Source organism: Somniosus microcephalus, chromosome 5 (genome assembly GCF_052327205.1).
Source record: "Somniosus microcephalus isolate GS21.2 chromosome 5, FLI_Smic_1.0, whole genome shotgun sequence".
In the NCBI taxonomy this organism is placed as follows: Eukaryota; Metazoa; Chordata; class Chondrichthyes; order Squaliformes; family Somniosidae; genus Somniosus; species Somniosus microcephalus.
The window spans coordinates 39,663,047-39,682,963 of NC_140991.1; the positions used below are offsets into that span (position 1 = coordinate 39,663,047).

The window sequence follows — 19,917 nt, forward strand, 5'->3', positions numbered from 1 at the left end:
ATATATATATGATCGGGGCCGAGGTTATGATCTGAAATTGTTGAACTCTATGTTGAGTCCAGAAGGCTGTAAAGTGCCTAATCGACACTGAGCTTCCGTGGAACAATGCAAGAGGCTGAGGATGGTGAGGTCTGAGTGGGAGTGGAGCGGTGAATTAAAGTGACAGGTGACCGGAAGCTCGGGGTCCCCCTTAGGGACTGAATGGAGGTGTTCCGCAAAGCGGTCACCCAATCTGCGTTTGTTCTCCCCAATGTAGAGGAGACCGCATCGTGAGCAGCGAATACAGTATACAAAATTGCAAGAAGTACAAGTAAATCGCAGTTTCACCTGGAAGGGGTGTTTGGGGCCCTGGACAGTGGGAAGGTATAAGGGCATGTGTTGCATCTCCTGCACTTGCACGGGTATGTGCCGGGGGGAGGGGTGTTGGGGGTGATAGAGGAGTGGACTAGGGTGTTGTGGAGGGAGCGGTCCCTACAGAATGCTGAAAGGGGAGGTGAGGGGAAGATGCGTTTGGTGGTGGGATTATGATGGAGGTGGCGGAGGATGATCCGGTGAATGTGGAGGCTGGTGGGGTGAAAGGTGAGGACGGGGAACCCTATCGTGGTTCCGGGTGAGGGCAGAAGTGCAGGAGGTAGAACGGACACGGTCAAGGGCCGTGTCAACCACTGTAGAGGGGATTCCTCGGTTGAGGAAAAAGGGAGACATGTTGGAAGCACTGGTATGGAAAGTGCCATCATCTGAGCAGATGCAGCGGAGACGGAGAAATTGGGAGAATGGAATAGAGTCCTTACAGGAGGCGGGGTGGGAGGAAATGTAGTCGCGGTAGCTGTGGCTTGTAGTGAATGTTTGTCAATAACCTGTCCCCAGAGATGGAGACGGAGAAGTCGAGGAAGGGAAGAGTCAGAGATGTACCATGGGAAGGGTGGAAATTGGAAGCAAAGTGAATAAAATTATCTAGTTCAGGGCGAGAGCAGGAAACTGCACCGATACAGTCATCAATGTACTGGAAAAAGAGGTGAGGGAGGGGACCTAAGTAGGACTGGAACAAAGTGTTCCACATATCCCAAGAAAAGGCAGGCATAGCTAGGACCCATGTGGGTACCCATAGCAACACCTTTAATTTGGAGGAAGTGAGTGGAGTCAAAGGAGAAGTTGTTCAATGTGAGAACAAGTTCAGCCAGGCGGAGGAGAGTGGTGGTGGATGTGGACTGGTTGGGCCTCTGTTCAAGGAAGAAGAGGAGCGCCCTCAGGCCATCCTGGTGGGGCTGGAGGTGTAGAGGGATTGTACGTCCATAGTGAAAAGGAGGCAGTTGGGGCCAGGAAACTGGAAACTTAAAGTGGCGGAGGGTGTCGGAAGAGTCGCGGATGTAGGTGGGAAGAGACTGGACAAGGAGAAAAAAATAGAGTTGAGATAGGAAGAGAGAAGTTCCGTGGGGCAAGAACCGGCTGAAACGATGGGTCTACCAGGGCAGTCCTGTTTGTGGATCTTGGGACGGAGGTAGAAGCGGGGTTGGGGAACTGAGGTTGGCAGCCATGGGGGGGAAGATCTCCAGAGGAGATGAGGTCAGTGACAGTCTTGGAAATGGTGGCTTGATGTTCGGTAGTGGGGTCATGGTCCAGGTGGAGGTAGGAGCAGGTGTCGGAGAGTTGGCGTTCAGCTTCCGCTAGGTAGAGGTCGGTTCGCCAAACAACAACAGCACCACCCTTGTCAGCAGGTTTAATGACAGTGTCGGTGTTGGATCTGAGAGAATGGAGTGCTGCAAGTTCAGAGGGAGGTAGGTTGGAGTGAGTGAGGGGAGCAGAGAAATGGAGATGGCCGATGTCACGCCAGCAGTTTGCAATGCAAAGACCTAGAGAGGGTAAGAGGCCAGAGGGAGGGATCCAGGTAGAATGAGAATTCTGAAAGCGGGAGAAAGGGTCAGCCGTGCAGGGGGGAAGACTCCTGGCCAAAGAAGTGGGCACGGAGACGAAGGCGGCGGAAAAAGAGCTCGGCATCATGCCGAGCTTGAAATTAACTGGTGATGTGTTCCATGTTATGTGAGCAGTATAGCTTTCGATTCAAATATATATTTGAAAATGCTTGTTATGGACACAAGTAGGTAGTAAGCAGGAACAACTACAAATTTAATGCTCATATTGTACTGCAGTTAACAAAGCAACTGCTGATTGTAGTTTGTTGCTGTTGTCTCAGTTCAACCATTGGATTGGTAGAAAAATGAACCAAGTGCCTAAAATATGTCATTTTTGGCTTTTTACTGCTTACCAACAAATTACTAATGCTGTAATACTCTTGTGGCTCAACTGGTAAATTTAAACAGATGCAGGATAAAGCACCCTTGATCTACATGAATGCATATCTTAAATGTCTGATGTATGGAGAATATTGCATATATTCAAATTTCTATAAAATTGCATGACAACGCTCTTCAAATACAAACTACAGATGTAGTCCATGGGTGCTGTGCAGAAATGAGTCAAAAAGGGTGCTAATTAGATATAATTTACCATGTAAATGATCTAAAATTCATATTAATGAATCTAAACACTCAGGGAAAACTTGATTCTGCACAACCTAGTAAATTTAAATATGATCGGACAATATTACATTGAAAACCACCGCATCGCTTCACTAATTCTAATATCATAACGGAATGTCTCTTGAGAATTGATGTGTTGATGCAAAGTTTTTTGCACAATAGTGGATTAAAGAAAATACAATTTTTTAGTACCCAGTTGCTGTGTGTTTAAGTGAATAGTATTCACTGAATGCTTGTGTAGTTGAGGGTTAGATGCACTTCAGATGGAGAATGAACATTTTCAAAAAGTAACATTTTTCATCAAACAAATTGAGTTTTCAAACTGAGAGTCTAGTTAGAACAGTATCTCTGCTATATTTTATAGTTTGAAGATTAATTTTGTGAACTACTATGACAATTCTGCTATGTATAGATTGCAACTGCAGAGCAGCTTTGTCTCACGTTTTGCAATTGGCACAACCCACAATTGGTTGCTACACTGCTGTGCAGCAATAAACAGTCAATTAGTGGATTCGGTTAAAACTTCTGCATGTTTTCCCACTTTCACTTTTGCACTATCCTGGATCACCATTCTTTAGGAAATGGGCAGATGGCCATAAACATGTCCAGCATCTACCAGCACCAAGACCGTGTAGTGTGAATGTCAGTTGGATCTGTGATTTGATCCATGTCTCCAAATAACTTTTCTTGCTGTTGAGCCAAATTTGATGTCCTGTCTGCCAAGGTTGTTTCTTTTAATAAAAAAAAAGTTGAGATTAAAAACTCGCTTGGCACTGAATCCACATGGAAAGATAGCCCACGGTTTTAAACCGCACATTTATCCACTGAGGCAGAGTTTTATAGGCCCAATGAGCTATTCCAAAATCTCCATGAGTATAGAGCACTTTTTTGCTTGTTGTATCCCAGAAGCTTTTCATTATTTTATTTAAGCACATGGAGCATTATAAGGAGCAGTTTCTAAAGCAATTATGGATTGCTGCTTTAAAAAAAAGTTTTCATTGTGTAAAATGTCAATATAGTATACAACCTTGACCAATACTTAATGTCGTCTTCAGTACTAAAATTATCTTTTTTAACGTAGCCTCAAAACGCAATACCTACGACCGATATGGGAAAGAAGGTTTGACTAATGCCAGTGAAGGTAAGTAAGCAGCCCTGGTTTTAAAATGGTTGAAAACTTGATCAAATTAATACTGTTTATTGCATCATATTGTCGGATATTTGTTTAGCATGATACTAAAGCGAGTCTTGCTATTAAGGCCCTTTCTTGCGGTTTAACTTGCTATAATCGCTTCGCAGCTTGTTGGTAAAACATTGGCCTGGATTTTGCGGTCAGCAGCGAACGAACGGCACTCGCCATTCATTACATTTGCCCACACCACAGAATTTCTGTGGGCTTTTACACTGCGATTTGTGGTTATCTGACAGTCTAAATAGCGTGGCGCCTTCTATAGGGGATCTGGGACCTGTGAACAGGGCAAGCAACGACTTGCCTCCTCAACCAATCCGATTGAAGAATCCTTACTGAATCACGTAGAATCTAAACCAGGAAGTGTAAATTAGAATATTTAATCATATACAGAAAATGAAATAAAGATAGGATTAAGAGAGAGATGAGACAAAGAGAAAGTAAAAAGAATATTAATTAAAAAAAAAAAATCTCCAACAATAATTAAAATCTGAAGGAATGAGATTCCACACTTGCAAAAGTAAATTTTCATGCCAGAGAGGTGGTTTGACAGTAATTGAGACTTACCATAGTGTTAAAAATTCACTTGCACTTGAATGGACAAGCTTGTCTACTGGGCAGGTACTGCAACTTCACGCGCTTCGTGTATTTCAATGCCGAGTCTTTCGGCGAGGTACCGGTGAAGTGAAGTTTCTGGAGGAGCAGGGCAAATTGGACAGCAACTTCCTGATTTCCGTGTTTAATTGCGCATGTGTGGACGCCAGAAGTTACTGTCTGATTTATTCAATAACAGTGAACGCTGATGGCCTCCGCGTTATTCATACCGCAAAACCCAGGGCAATGTAAAAAGTGCTGCTGGACCTGGATTGCTCATCAAGTGACTGAAATAACTCTTCGGTTCTTCAGCAAGCTTCATCCCCATTATTTCCTCCAGGCTTGGCAGCATTTGCTGAAAAAGTGCTGAGGTGGGAAATGTATTGTTGGTTAAGGCCGTAACTCACCACAGGCCCACTATTGTTTAAATCCATCCACATTTATGAAAATGTTGAATCGGGTATGTGAGCAATTTTAGTGGGAAACTTCCCACTTTAGGGACCTCCTTGTTATCCATTTATAAAAATGATGATTTGAATGTTGGCGCAAAAGGAATTATGTCAAAGTTTACTGCTAAGCACTGAACCAAGAATGCAGGAGGCCCTGAATGTTTTCAAATGTCTGCCCTTCCATGCTCAGCAGAGCATTTCAAATGTAATGGAGACTGTTAGAGGTGTTTAGATAATGATCCAGTTATGCAAATGAGATGTTCAGTCCATTTCTGCGAACCGCAGCTTGTAAACCCTGCCATTTTGAGAACCTTTGCCTAACCTATCTTAGTGCCACCACTGACAAAAGCCCTCGCTTCGATAGCATGAAGGAAACTGGTATTACTGCCCCCAGATGTGGAGATGCCTCTGCTGTTAGAGCAGAAATGTAAATGCTTGACTGGTGCCATTGGCTGAATGCTTACATATAGCCCTTTTCTAGCCATTGGCAATAAAATTAAACTTTTTTAGGTGGGGGAAGGAAGAGGAGGTGGCAAGAAGAGAGGTTTTTCCCAATAGGAGTCACTGGGTAACGGATCAGTAATGGGAACCCTGTCATTTATTTCCATTCCGTAACCATAAGGGGTCTGTGGCCAATTATAGCCTCCCCCAACCCCTGGGTGAAGTTGGCTAACTTTGCATTGACCAGGGATGATCTTCTGACTCGACTGTTTGCTCGATAAACTGTCTTATGTCAGAAAAGCCTCAGTTTGGTTATTGTACGCGCCGCCTTAACTCATAGCTGAAAATAAGCGACATTTTCTGCAATTGCTGTGATTTTTAATAGTGTAGTTGAAACAATTGTATTGTTTCCCTTTCTTAGATTTTGTCTGTAGATACCGACTTTTTTTTTGGAAAGTAACCTAAACATCCTTCCCTGACCACAAAGTAAATTGACCACTGCCAGTTTTACAATTCTCCATGCATGCACATCAACTGTAGGTTTTGATCTGTGGGAGAGAAGAGTTTCCAGCTGCATTCAGATGCTATAACATTACATCTGATGTTTTTAAAGGCTCTAAATGTAATTAAAGGAAAGTAGTTGTGTCGAAGTCCAAACTGGTTTAAGAACATTGCTCCTTTGGAATATGTTGGGTGAATGCTTTTTTTTTGTTGTTTTCCTTGTCCATTTTTCTGTGCTTCACTTTGACATATTCATGTAATTCTGTAAGTGCTAGCCTAAGTTCAAGCAGAATTTGGTTTGAAGCACTATGTATTATGCTAAGCAATGTTCAGAATTGAGACTAGGTGCTCTAACTAAATGTAAATTAAAATGATCCGCATAAGACATTTAAAACTCTGGCCTCTTCATGTTTAATACCAAATTGACATATTGAAGACTTTTTTAATAACCATTTTCTTCCATTCTATCCATAACTAGTTCCACATGCTGTGCACGCTTGTTGTAGGATGCGATGCAGACAGAATAGCAACCCATTCCTCTTCCTACCCAGTGGCTTAGTACTGTGTTTAAATGCCTGTCTGACATTGACAATTGCTGCGAGCCTAAGTGCAAATGTCAGCTGAACCTTGATTTTTGGATCCAGGTTTCTCTATTCATGATGTAATGCACTGAATCTTAATTACCAAACTACTTTATGCCATCTTTTAATGGGGATTCATTCAGTATGACTTGATGTTTACTGAAATCTTTTAAGCATCGAAGGCTCCATTTAAAATACATTCTGAAAGTCTTAAATTGAGATTCAACCTCTCCTCTAATCCGTTGAATGAAACTTGCATTTAGCTTGTAAACAACTGGTGGTGATGTTTAATATCTACAGGAAACTTTCGATTAACCGGCCCCTAAATAACCGGAACGCTCCATCCACCGGCAAAATTCAGGAGTCGGTTCAGATAACTTTTATTACTTTTTTTACTCCATTTGTTGCTGTGCAAGGGTGTGGCTGAAGCTGTTGCTAAGCTACAGAGACGCTTACAACTTGTGCCGATTGTTTTGAAGCAACAGGGTTTGCTGCTTTATACTGAGCTCCGTATCTTTTACTATAGCGTTCGGTTATCCGGAATTGTTGATGAACCGGCACCACGTCGGTCCCGTCCGTGCCGGATACCAGAAAGTTTCCTGTAGCATGATTTCTCATCACTTTGAATTTTGACAAATCTTTTCTCTCTTCCCCCCGCAGCAGGTGGTCATTATGGCGAAGGCTTTGACTTTGGCTTCACATTCCGCAATCCTGAAGATGTTTTCAGGGAATTCTTTGGAGGCAGGGATCCCTTTGCAGATTTCTTCAGTAAGTAATTTACTAAGATGAATCTTTTTATGGTGTGGGTATGCTTTTCTTTTACATGCTCATTCTCGGGATGTGGGCAGCACTGGCAAGGATGGCATTTATTGCTTATCCCTAGTTTCCCGGAGAAGGTTGTGATACAGCTGAGTGAATTGCTCGGCCACTTCAGAAGGCAGTTAAGTCAACCATGGTAAGGAAGCTAGGTTTCCTTTCCTAAAGGACAGCTTTTTTATTTCCAGATTTTAAAAACTGAATGAAAATTCTCAAACTGCCATGGTGGGATTTGAACACTCATTCTTTGGGTTATTTGTCCAGGCTTCTGCATTACTGATCCAGTAAAATAACCATTGGCTATTTTACCCACAGGTTCATTTTGATTGAAGACAAATCTTGTACCAGCTCTTCGACTGCAATGATTTAATTTAACTTGCATTTAGCCTGTAAACAACTGGTGGTGATTGTGTTTAATACAGGAAACTTTGGCTTATCCGGAGGTTAACTGTCCGGAATGCTTGAGCCACCGGCAAAAATCAGGAGCCGTTTCGTTAGGTTTTTTTTCACCAGTCAGGCTCTGCAAGGTCTCGCTGAAACTGTTGCTAAGCTGCAGAGACGCTTGCAAGGTACGGCCAACTGTTCAGAAGCTGTTGCTAAGCAACAGGGTTTGTTGCCAGATACGGAGCTCAAAATCTCCGTATGTTTCAACATTAGCGCTGGTTTGTCCGGCAGTTTTGATGGGACGGCAACAGCTCGGTCCCGTCGGTGCCGGATATCACAAAGTTTCCTGTATCTAGAATGAATAAAACAGTTGGAATTTATAATGCATGTAGGGAGTAATGAGTATTAGTTATATTTCCATACTTCTCACTGAATAGGAATATCATACAATATCACACTTCTGGGACCCTCATAAGGGAATCACTGGCATGGACTGGTTGGGCCGAATAGCCTGTTTCTGTGCTGTATATCCTATGTAAACTGGTGAAATGTGATATTGTGCTAATGTATGAAATTCCTATTCCGTGAGGAGTATGGAATTATAAATAACACTCATTACTCCCTACGTGTGTTATGAATTCCAACTGTTTTATTCATGTTTAGACAGGAATGTCAAATGTGCCAGAAGCTTATTTGTAATATTCATCGGAGGACTTGTAACAACTTGTGGTAATTTTGTCAAGTTTATTTTGTATGATTGCAGTGCCCCACAGGAAGCTATAGCTCATTAGTCATACTGTAGTGATATTACTGCACTCACCTAGAACAGATCTTTTCAGCATCCTCTACATGCTACTGGGTTAAGCTCAAAAACTCTGCATCTAAATCGCAACTGCAAGACTCTACTGGGGTGTTGGTCACATAACATTGTCCCTTGTATTGTGCACTCAGCATTTTGCCATGTTTCATCAGCTGCTCCACTAATTCTGATTGTCCCATTTCCTGCTACATTTGTTTCAAATTCAAATGTTGGGCTGGCTTTAAGATATGCCATGTGCTGTGAGCATTCTCTACCCTTGAGCAGTTACATTGGCCCAGAAATTCGGGTCGGGGGCTTCCCGCGGGTGCAAGCCCCCGACTTGCACTTACCTAGCGCGCCGGCCGTTGAGCTGTGGGCCCGCGTGGGATACCGATCCTGGGCCGCCTCCTCCAACTGCCGGCGCGCAGTGCTTGCATATCCCAGGGGTGCAGTTAGTTTGATGCGTCCCCTGGGATCACATGGGCCATGGAGAGCCAATGGTAGCAGGGAATGCTTCATTCATAAGTTTGACAGGAAGAGCTGTCAAACCTATAAATAATGTAAGCCCCAAAACATCACTAAAACTTCAAATCCTTTTTTTTAAATGCTGGAGACTTACCCTCCCAGAGAACCCTGCAAAAAAAAAACAAAAAAAAAAAAACGTAAGTTCGATGCGCACGCGCTGCCTCTCCGGCGCACGCGTTCCACCTGTCAACCCCTTCTTTCAGGGGAACGGAAGTGCCGGTTTCCCGCGCATGCGCAGTGCGTGCACGAAACTGGCACTTTCGTTGGGCCTATGCGTGAGTACCCCGTGCGTACTCGCGCGTTGGGACCCGAATTTCTGGGCCATTGTATTTCTTGCTTCCTGATTAAACTTGGAAGTGGTGTGGTGTGACTTAGCTGTTAATTGCTCTCCTCTGGTAAGAAGGGAATGCGCCAATCCTAAAGTATTATCTTGGTGTAAGAGCAGCAGGAGGACTGTTAGGATAAAATTTGGTTTTATTAAGGGATATAAAGGGGTCCTCAATATTCGACCGGTATAAAACTATCTGAAAGGTACCAATTAGTCTTGTTAGCTGGAAGACTAAACGCAAAGCTATATTAACTCTTTTAAACTAACAAGTAGATGACCAAGGACATTCCAAGCTCCGCTCGAAAATTACTTTTGAGTACAGGTTTGAAGGAGGCCTCTTGAAAGAGATAAGGCACAAAGGCACATTGATGAGATGCTAGCAGACAGGGCTTGGAGAATAGTCAGCTGGCTCTTTTTGACTAGGGCTTTGTTCAGCGAAGCCATTTCGTGCTGGGAATGCCTGCCTCCCTATTTTGATAGCAAGAATAAGAGATAAGCTCATGAATGCGAAGTTAGAGTGATGCTTTTGCAGCCCATAAGCTTGTCACTGAGGCATTCAGGGGGGTACTCGAGTTGGAAGGACAGGCTTAGTAGTTGATTGATTAACCATGTAAACCAATGAAGAATCAATATTCCCATGTATACACCCCATTAGTAAGAAGTGGGTGTTGTCTAATAAACTGTATAAACTAAGCTGTATTGTCACTTTTCCTCTGAGAACGGTGCCCCCAGCTGGGGTTGGCTGAGGTGGTTCTCCTGTGTGCACTCGTAATAAATCATTGATCTGGGTAACACCTGAGTCTGTTAGTTCTGTTTTACCATCCAGATTTTCCTCGCTTACAAGGACCAAATCATATGGGGCAATAGGTGAATCCATGGGGTTGGGCTTGAATGGAACCTTCAGGAAGGTCTATTTGAGATCAGGCAATTTCCAGTTGGTCAGTGACTACACTTCAAAAGTAATTCACTGGCTGGAAATTGTTTTTGGACGTCCCGAGATTGTGAAAGGCACTACATAAATGCAAATCTTTCCTTTCTTTACCTTTGCTTACATTGTTGAGAAGGATCAGCTTGGGGTTCAGGCTGCCAACCATGGTTTAACTTTTTTCTCTTTAAAGCACAGCTCTGCCCACATAGACTGAGGCTCAGGTTTTCAGTTTTGGCCAAGAGCTCTGCAGTGCCGGCTGTGATACTAGGTTCCTTTACACCGTAGGCTAGCACAACTAAATGTTGCAGTAGTTTCCCAAATTATCTGATGATGCAGCCATCCTTCAGTGAAATCCTGAGTTGAGCCCTCTATTTGTGACTACATGTAAAGATTCATTTAGCTTTTGCTGTCGAAGCTGTGCCTGCTGCTTGATAGCAAAAGTAATGCCGTGATATTGGCTTGTTAATCAGTTCTTTTGGCAGAGTGTTGCTGTGGGACCCTCATAAGTGAATCTCTTTTTGACTGATTAATTATAATTGCCCTTAATTGTTCCAGTCTTGGATGTTTCACCACATGGAGATCTGGCTAATATCTACAACAACATCATCTATTTAAGGTTTTTGATTGAAGCTCTGAATGCCTGTCAGTATTTACAGGGCCGCAAACCCTTGCCACAGGAGCATCATAAATAAGGTCTATGCTGGTAGCACCTAAAACTTGAAAGTTCAGATTTGTGTACCCTGTGCTTTCTTGAGTTATGTTGCAGATGTATCCTACCATATTAGTCTTGCTTGTGTACAGATTAGATCTTCTCCCAGATGGAAGGAAAAATCCTGCATCAAGTTTGATCAGTTTGGTCCTTTGGATGCCTGTGGCCAGTCGGCTTGTGATAAAGCTTTTAACCTGAAATTCAAGATTTTTCACATGGAATTGTAATTATTTAGTTGACTTGATTTCATCTGAAAATTCAGGAGCATTTTCACCACCTGATGAATGTGAGCTGAAGCTCCTGATTATGAATACATAGAACATACAGCACAAAAATAGGCCATTCGGCCCAACTAGTCTGTGCTGGATTGAAGTTTTCTATTTAATACATAGACGTTTTCCACTTAATCTTGTCAGATGGTAAGTTGATGGAAAATCTTGCAGGATTTGGAAACTTTCTCCCTCAGCCCCAACCAAAATAAGCGTCTTTCTAACTGTTGAGTTGGCATATTCTTTTGACCTTCACTTCCTAAGTTAAAATATCTACTGCCTCTCAGCCTGCAGGATAATTGAAAGCCAAGCTTTAAAGGTTGCTTTACCTCTTGTACTATATGAATGCAGTTCTTCAGTCCCATTCAAAGTTTTACACTAAATCTGCTTATTTTCCCTTGTCATTCTTTCAGGGGGATGGGAGTCACTTGTGCAGGTTACCAGTGGAATAAATTAATTCTACGCTGCTTGGGTCCAATTTTGAATTTTAAAAGCTTTATTGAGGTGATGACTTCAGTAACTTCCATTGTCGGTCTTTGTTTCCTCATATCCTGAAAGACCCTACGTTGCCCCCCAAACTATTGTAGCATCTAATTGTTAAATGATGAAGGGTTTCCCTGCCCTACTCTGTCTGGAAGTCCATTCTATTTATTGATCACTTTGTTCCACCCTTGCTTATCCAGTTATAGTCGGGCCATCTCCATTAATGGCTTCTCTTCCGGCTCTTATGCCATTACTTCTGGAGCCTCCCATGGATCTATCCTTGGCCCCATTCCCTTCCCTGTTGTAAGGTGTCAGCTTTGGCTCAGCTGTAGTGCTCTTGCCTCTGAATCAGGAGGTCATGGTTTCAAGCCCTACTTCAGTATTTGAACCCCAAATCTAGGCTGACACCCAAGTGCAATACTGACAGAGTGGTGCATTGACAGAGGTGTCCTCATATGGATGTGACATTAAACCAAGAGGGCCTGCCCCCTCAAGCAGACGTAGAAGATCCTGTGGCAGGGGAGTTCTCAGTTGTCCTGGCCAACTTTTATTTCTCAACCAACATTACTAAAACAGATTATCTGGTTATTATCTCATTTGTCTTTGTGGGATCTTGTGCACAAATTGACTGCTGTGCTTTCTACATTACGATAGTGACTAAACTTCAAAAGTACTTCAATAGCTGTGAAGTGCTTTGGAACATCCTGACATAAATTGTTTTTTTTCCCTCATCTACATGCTGTTCCTTGCTGATATAATCCACAGACATGGGGTCAGCTTCCACATGCATGATACCCAGCTCTACATCTCCCACCTCTTTTGACCCTTCCACTGCCTTTGTGCTTGTTTGACATCCCATATTTGATGAGCTGCAATTTCCACCAGCTAAACAATTCTTGGCAATCAGAACTGGATGCTGTTTTTACGGTGTGGTCTGACCAGAGCACTCTACAATTTGATCACCAGCTCCTCTGACTTGTATTCTACTATTTTAGCTATGTAGTTCAACTTTGATTGCTGCCTAACCTAGCTTTGATTGGTGAAACATGTTGAGCATTGATATAATTGACGTAGAAGGCTTGATGTTGTCTGCTCCATCTTTCTTGGAGAGGAGAGTCTAGGATTTGTAGTATGCTGCTGGAACTGTTTTGATGGATTAGTGTATGTACATTGTTTTTATTTAAAAATAAATGCTTTCTATATACCTGAAGACTTGTAGTAAAACGTTACTTAAATTCAAGAAATGTTGATGTAGCTTTCCCATAATTAGTATGATTTTAATTCAGCTTGTGGATTTGTTTTGGAACAGTGGATGATCCCTTTGACAATTTCTTTGGACATCGACGAGGTCGTCGTGGGGTTGAGAGAAGCAGGGGTGGCCATGGAGGGCCTTTCTTCTCGCCTTTTGGTGGATTTCCTGTATTTGATCCTGGTAAGTATTGATCAACTCTACAATGAATAAATAAATATATAGTAGAATATAATGAATTTCTTGGTAACACAAACAATAGTTGGATAAAATTTAATAAGAGCAAGGAACTGAGGATATCAATATCTGAAACCACTCCAGTATTTAGGACGACCAGCTCTAATGTTGGAAGACCAGCAAGTATATTTTAAATTATGCTGTTGAGAGCAAATGTACACTTTTTTCATCGTATGAGCCCTTCCCCATCTGGTGGGCCTTTATTTTTTTCTCTTGGTCTTTCATTGCAAGATGTTATGGTTGTCAAATTTTGGAGCTGGTACTCAACTATACTGAATTAATTTTTAATATTTAGAACTATCAAATTTGGTTTTTTTTTGCCTATTTTAAGCCTCTTAGATCAGGAATGGAGATTTCACTAGCTTGGAACAGTTATTGGTTACTGAGCCTAACCTAGCTTAATAAAGAAACAATGTGGACACTGAAGCACCACTGGGCCAATGATCATTTTACCGTTGAGTGCTCTCATTCATTCTCCTGGGATCGGCAGTTCCTTTGGTAATTCATTTAAAGGGCCAATGGTAAAAGTAACTGTTTAGATTTGGGACTGACTGCACAACTTTTGCCTTGTCTGGGCCATAAAAAATAGGGGCATTAAAGGTTTGAAAGAAATCCTTTTTCTCCCACCCAAGGCTGCGTTAGTCAAGCATAAGATAATTATTTACTTCTAATGCACAGTTTTAGGTTTGTGCAGATGAACATAAACTCCCGAAGAGGATATTTCTACGTTTCATAATGCAGCTATAATTTGGTGGAGGATGTGATAAATACTGATTTCAACTTTCACACACTCCTGCAAATTCCCCAAGAGGTATTTTAGCTGCTTGTTCATTCAATCAGTTATTCTTCTGTATATGATTAGGTGATTATGGCACAATTGGACTTAACTCGGTGTGATCCACTGCAGGTTGTTAAACATTTGTCAGCCTAAATTAATTTTCTTAATTTGGCACGTATTAATTTTATTCAAGGCCTCAAAATAACTGGGAATGTCATTTAAACAGTTGCCCTATTTTGCCTCTGTCAAGACCAGCTGTTCTGCCGAGTTCCTTTTTGATAACCACCTGAACATTTGATGAAGGAAATGGTCTGTTGAAATCACCAACGATGCCGGCCAATTTAGAACGTGAGGTTTATTGGCTTGTGCTTCTTCGAGACCAATTGAGCCTCCTTTGGTTTCTAGTTTGTGTTCTTTGTTTTATCCGGACTTTTATTAAAAAAAAAAAAAAAAAATTCTCGTTTTATTGTGGCACTAGTATGTGTACCAGCATGCAGCAAATTTGCTAACTTATGGCAGGAATCTTGCCATTCGAATCGTCTACTCCATACTGACTTTTGTTTTCTTGCTCCTCCATGGATTGAGATTTCCGAGGTGAGAACTACACCTTGATGGTTAGGGTTATGGCTTTTGAGCTGATGCAGTATGGTTACTCTGCTGAAGGTCAAGTTGTTGCACTGGGGTAAAGTGGACCTGGAATGTATGTCAATTCAAATTCCTTCTCTCTAGGATCAACGGTGAAGTCATTTCCTAGGTCTTTACTAGAAAGAAAGTCCTTGAGAAATGAAAGACAGAATGTGTTTGGTTGGAGTTGAGCTACTCCGCTACTTGGTGTATTTTATAGGCCACCAAATAGTGGGAAGGCGATAGAGGAGCAGATTTGCAAAGAGGTGCAAGAACTATAAAGTCATGATAATGGGAGATGTTAACTATCCCAATATTGAATGGGATAGTGATTGTGTTGAGGGCAGAGAAGGGGAGGAATTTCTGAAGTGTTGAGAATTTTCTTGATCAGTGTGTTTCCTGCCCAACTAGGAAGGAGGTATTGCTGGATCTAGTCCTGGGGAATGAAGTGGGTCAAGTGGAGACTGTCAGTTGGAGAGCATCTTGGGAATAGTATCATGGTATCGTAAGGTTTAGATTAGTTATGGAGAAGGACAAGGAGCAACCTAGAATAAAAGTACTTAACTGAAGGAGGGCTAATTTCAACAAATTGAGGAGGGATCTAGCCCGGGTAAATTGGAGTCAAAGACCGACGGTTAAAAAAAAAGAGATGGTTTGGGTACAATCTAGGTAAATTTCTATAAGGGGAAAAGGGAGAGCAATCAAAGCCAGACCTCCCAGGATGACGAGGGAGTTGGAGAGTAGGATGAAGCAGAAAAAGGGGGTGTTTGACCGATGTCAGCTTGATAATACAAGGGAGAATTGGGCTGACTATAAAGTACAGAGAAGTGAAAAAGGAAATAAGAGGGGCAAAGACACAGTACAAGAATAGATTGGCAGCTAACATACAAAGCAGGGTGGGAATGTAAGTTGTGAGGAGGATGGAAAGAGGCTTCAAGGGGATATAGACAGGCTAAGTGAGTGGGCAATAACATGGCAAATGGAATATAATGTGGAGAAATGTGAAGTTATCCACTTTGGTAGGAAAAATAGAAAAGCAGAGTATTTTTTAAATGGCGAGATTGGGAAATGTTGGTGTTCAGAGGGACCTGGGTGTCCTTGTACACAAATCACTGAAAGTTAACATGCAGGTACAGCAAGCAATTAGGAAAGCAAAATGGTATGTTGGCTTTTATTACAAGAGGATTTGACTAAGCGTAAAGACATCTTACTGCAATCAGGGCACTGGTGAGACCACACCTGGAGTACTGTGTACAGTTTTGGTCTCCTTACCTAAGGAAGAATATACTTGCAATAGAGGGCGTGCAACAAAGGTTCCCCAGACTGATTCCTGGGATGGGGTGATTGTCCTATGAGGACAGATTGAGTAGACTAGGCCTATATTCTCTAGAGTTTAGAAGAATGAGAGGTGATCTCATTGAAACATACAAAATTCTTACAGGGCTTGACAGGGTAGATGCAGGGAGGATGTTTCCCCTGGCTGGGGAGTCTAGAACCAGGGGTCACAGTTTCAGAATAAGGGGTCGGCCATTTAGGACTGAGATGAGGAGAAATTTCTTCACTCAGAGGGTAGTGAATCTTTGGAATTCTCTGCTCCAGAGGGCTATGGAGGCTTGGTCGTTCAGTATATTCAAGACAGAGATTGATAGATTTTTGAATATTAAGGGAATCCAGGGATGTGGGGATAGTGTAGGAAAGTTGAGATGAGGTAGAAATCAGCCATGATCTTACTGATTTGCGGAGCAGGCTCGAAGGGTCAAATGGCCTCCTATTTCTTATGTTATTTCTTATAAAGGGGAATCTACTGGTTTTATATAGGCATATTAACAGTAAAAGGGTTTTGGGACCAAAATGGAGAACCATTGGTGAAGGCATGGCTGAGGTACTAAATGAGTGTATGCCAAGGAAGAGGACTTTGACAAAGCTATGGTAAACGAGGAGGTTGCTGGGATACTGAGTGAGATAAAAATAGAGGATATACTGGACAGGCTGGTGGTAAAGTGGATAAGTCACCCAGTCCGGATGGGATGCATCCTAGGTTGCTGACAGAAGTAAGGATAGAAATTGCGGAGGTGCTAGCCACAATCTTTCAATCCTCCTTGGAAACAGGGGTGGTGCCAAAGGACTGGAGGATTGCGAATGTTACACCCTTGTTCAAAAAAGGGGAGAAGGATAAACCTGGCGATTACAGGTTGATCGAATTCTTCATTAAGATGGAGAATGAAGTAGTTGACTCAGACAAGGGTCCTCAATTTAAATAAAGGAAACTACGATGGTCTGAGGAGCGAGTTGGGCAGGATTGAGTGGGGAATGGCGCTCAAAGGGTTGACGGTGGATAGGCAATGGCGAACATTCAAAGACCAAATGGATGAGCTACAGAATTTGTTCATCCCAGTTTGGCGCAAAAATAAAACAAAAAAGGTGACTCAACCGTGGCTAACAAGGGAAATTAGGGATAGCATAAGATCCAAGGACAGGACATATAAATTGGCTAGAAAAAGCAATAATCCTGAGGATTGGGAGCAGTTTAGGAGTCAACAAAGGAGGACAAAGGGATTAATTAAGAAAGGGAAAATAGAGTATGAGAGTAAGCTTGCAGGGAACATAAAAACTGACTGTAAAAGCTTTTATAGATATGTGAAGAGAAAAAGATTAGTGAAGTCAAGCGTAGGTCCCTTGCAGTCAGAATCGGGGGAATTTATAATGGGAAACAAGGAAATGGCAGACCAACTAAATGCATACTTTGGTTCTGTCTTCACAAAGGAGGACACAAATAACCTCCCAGAGATGCCGGGGAACATAGGGTCTGATGAAAGCGAGGAACTGAAAGAAATCAGTATTTGTAGGAAAATGGTGTTAGGAAAATTGATGGGACTGAAGGCCGATAAATCCCCAGGGCCTGATGGTCTACATCCCAGGGTACTTAAGGAAGTGGCCCTAGAGATAGTAGATGCACTACTGATCATCTTCCAGAACTCGATAGACTCTGGAACGGTACCCATGGATTGGAGGGTAGCTAATGTTACCCCACTATTCAAAAAAGGTGGTAGAGAAAAAGCGGGGAATTATAGACCAGTAAGCCTGACATCGGTAGTGGGGAAAATGCTAGAGTCTATTATAAAAGATGTAATAGCAGAGCACTTGGAAAGCAGTGACAGGATCGGACAAAGTCAACATGGATTTACAAAAGGTAAATCATGCTTGACTAATCTACTGGAATTTTTTGAGGATGTAACTGGTAAAATAGATAAGGGAGAACCAGTGGATGTGGTGTATTTGGACTTTCAGAAGGCTTTCGATAAGGTCCCACACAAGAGATTAGCGTGCAAAATTAAGGCACATGGGATTGGGGGCAAGGTATTGACTTGGCTAGAGAACTGGTTGGCGGACAGAAAGCAAAGAGTTGGAATAAACGGGTCGTTTTCCGAGTGGCAGGCAGTGACTAGTGGGGTACCGCAAGGATCGGTCCTAGGACCCCAGCTGTTCACTATATATATTAATGATCTGGATGAGGGAATTGGATGTAATATCTCCAAATTTGCAGACGACACAAAGCTGGGTGGGAGGGTAAGCTGCGAGGAGGATGTCGGGAAAATCCAGTACGATTTGGACAGGTTGGGTGATAGTGCATTTGCCATGTTTCTGCCCAATAATGTGGATAAATGTGAGGTTATCCACTTTGGTGGCAAAAACAGGAAGGCAGATTATTATTTGAATGGCAATAGATTGGGAGAAGGGGAAGTGCAGAGAGACCTGGGTGTCCTTGTGCACCAGTCGCTGAAGGTAAGCATGCAGGTGCAGCAGGCGGTTAAGAAGGCAAATGGTATGTTGGCCTTCGTAGCAAGAGGGTTCGAGTACAGGAACAAGGATGTCTTGCTACAGTTGTACAGGGCCTTGGTGAGACCACACCTTGAGTATTGTGTGCAGTTTTGGTCACCATACCTGAGGAAGGACGTTCTTGCCATGGAAGGAGTGCAGCGAAGATTCACCAGGCTGATACCTGGGATGGCAGGAATGACGTATGAGGAGAGATTGTGTCGATTGGGCTTATACTCACTGGAGTTTAGAAGATTGAGAGGGGATCTCATCGAGACCTATAAAATTCTGTCAGGTCTGGACAGACTAGATGCAGGAAGGATGTTTCTGATGGCCGGGGAGTCCAGAACCAGGGGTCATAGTCTAAGGATAAGGGGTAAGCCATTTAGGACTGAAATGAGGAGGAATTTCTTCACCCAGAGAGTGGTGAACCTGTGGAATTCTCTGTCACAGAGGACGGTGGAGGCCAGTTCATTAAATATATTCAAGAAAGAGTTGGATATGTTTCTTGAGGCTGAAGGGATCAAGGGATATGGGGAAAAGGCGGGGACAGGGTACTGAGTTTGGATGATCAGCCATGATCACATTGAATGGCGGAGCAGGCTCGAAGGGCTGAATGGCCTACTCCTGCTCCGATCTTCTATGTTTCTATGTTACAGGCCAGTCAGTTTAAGGTCTGTGGTGGGTAAGCTTTTAGAAACAATAATCAGAGAGAAAATGTACATCCACTTGGACAAGCATGGACTAATGAAGGAGAGCCAGCACAGATTTGTTGAGGGCAAATCGTGTTTGACTAACTTGATTGAGTTTTTTGATGAGGTAACAGAGAGGGTGGCTGAGGGCAGTGCAGTTGATGTGTATACAAGTTTGATAAAGTACCACATGCTGTACTAGGCTTGTTAGCAAAATTGAAGCCCATGGGATAAAGGGGTCAGTAGCAGCATGGATACAAAATTGGCTAAGGGATAGAAAAGAGAGTTGTGGTGAATGGCTGTTTTTGGACTGGAGGGGTACAGTGGTGTTCCACAAAGTTCAGTACTATGACGACTGCTGTTTTTGATCTACATTAATGACTTGAACTTGGATGTACAGGGCACAGTTTTGAAAATTGCAGATGATACGAAACTTGGAAGTGTAGTAAACAGTGAGGAGGATAGTAATAGACTTCAAGAACAGGCTGGTGGAATGGACATGGCAGATGAAATTCAACGTAGAAAAGTGTGAGGTGATAACATTTTGGTAGTGTGGTAAACCACTGTTAACTCTGTACAGGTCCGGGCATGTCTCCGCCCCTGGCTCCACCCCTAAGCCTGGGTATAAAGGTGACTCACCACCCTTCCCCCGGAAGCTCTTAGGATGGATCCACTAGCAGAGGCATGTTCCAGTTCTTAGTCAATAAAAGCCTACTTCGTATAAGTTCAACTCGTAGTCTTTGGTGTTGTTGATAGTGCATCAATTTTATTGACTAAATTTTCGACATGGAGCAAATCTTGAAGCCGGAACGTTTAGACCCGGATCCTCAAGCAGCAGATGCAGCCAATAACTTTGAACACTGGCTGAGCTGTTTTGAAGCCTTCCTGGAGGCCTCCAGCACTACCGTCACTACAGATGATGCGAAACGGCTTGTCTTGAACTCACGGGTGAGCCACCGAGTCTACTCGATCATCCGAGATGCCACAA

General features: G+C 42.8%; 1 protein-coding gene across 6 annotated transcripts in view; it reads left to right on the plus strand.

Annotated features, from left to right (window-relative positions):
- Window positions 1-19,917, plus strand: part of dnajb6b (DnaJ heat shock protein family (Hsp40) member B6b) — a 179,125-nt gene that overhangs the window by 27,101 nt on the left and 132,107 nt on the right. For all 6 annotated transcript variants that reach the window (XM_085987550.1, XM_085987553.1, XM_085987549.1 and 3 more), the window contains 3 exons: window positions 3,619-3,678; window positions 6,953-7,060; window positions 12,843-12,965. In XM_085987550.1, coding sequence (XP_085843676.1) covers window positions 3,619-3,678; window positions 6,953-7,060; window positions 12,843-12,965 — 291 coding nt within the window. The remainder of the gene's footprint in view (window positions 1-3,618; window positions 3,679-6,952; window positions 7,061-12,842; window positions 12,966-19,917) is intronic.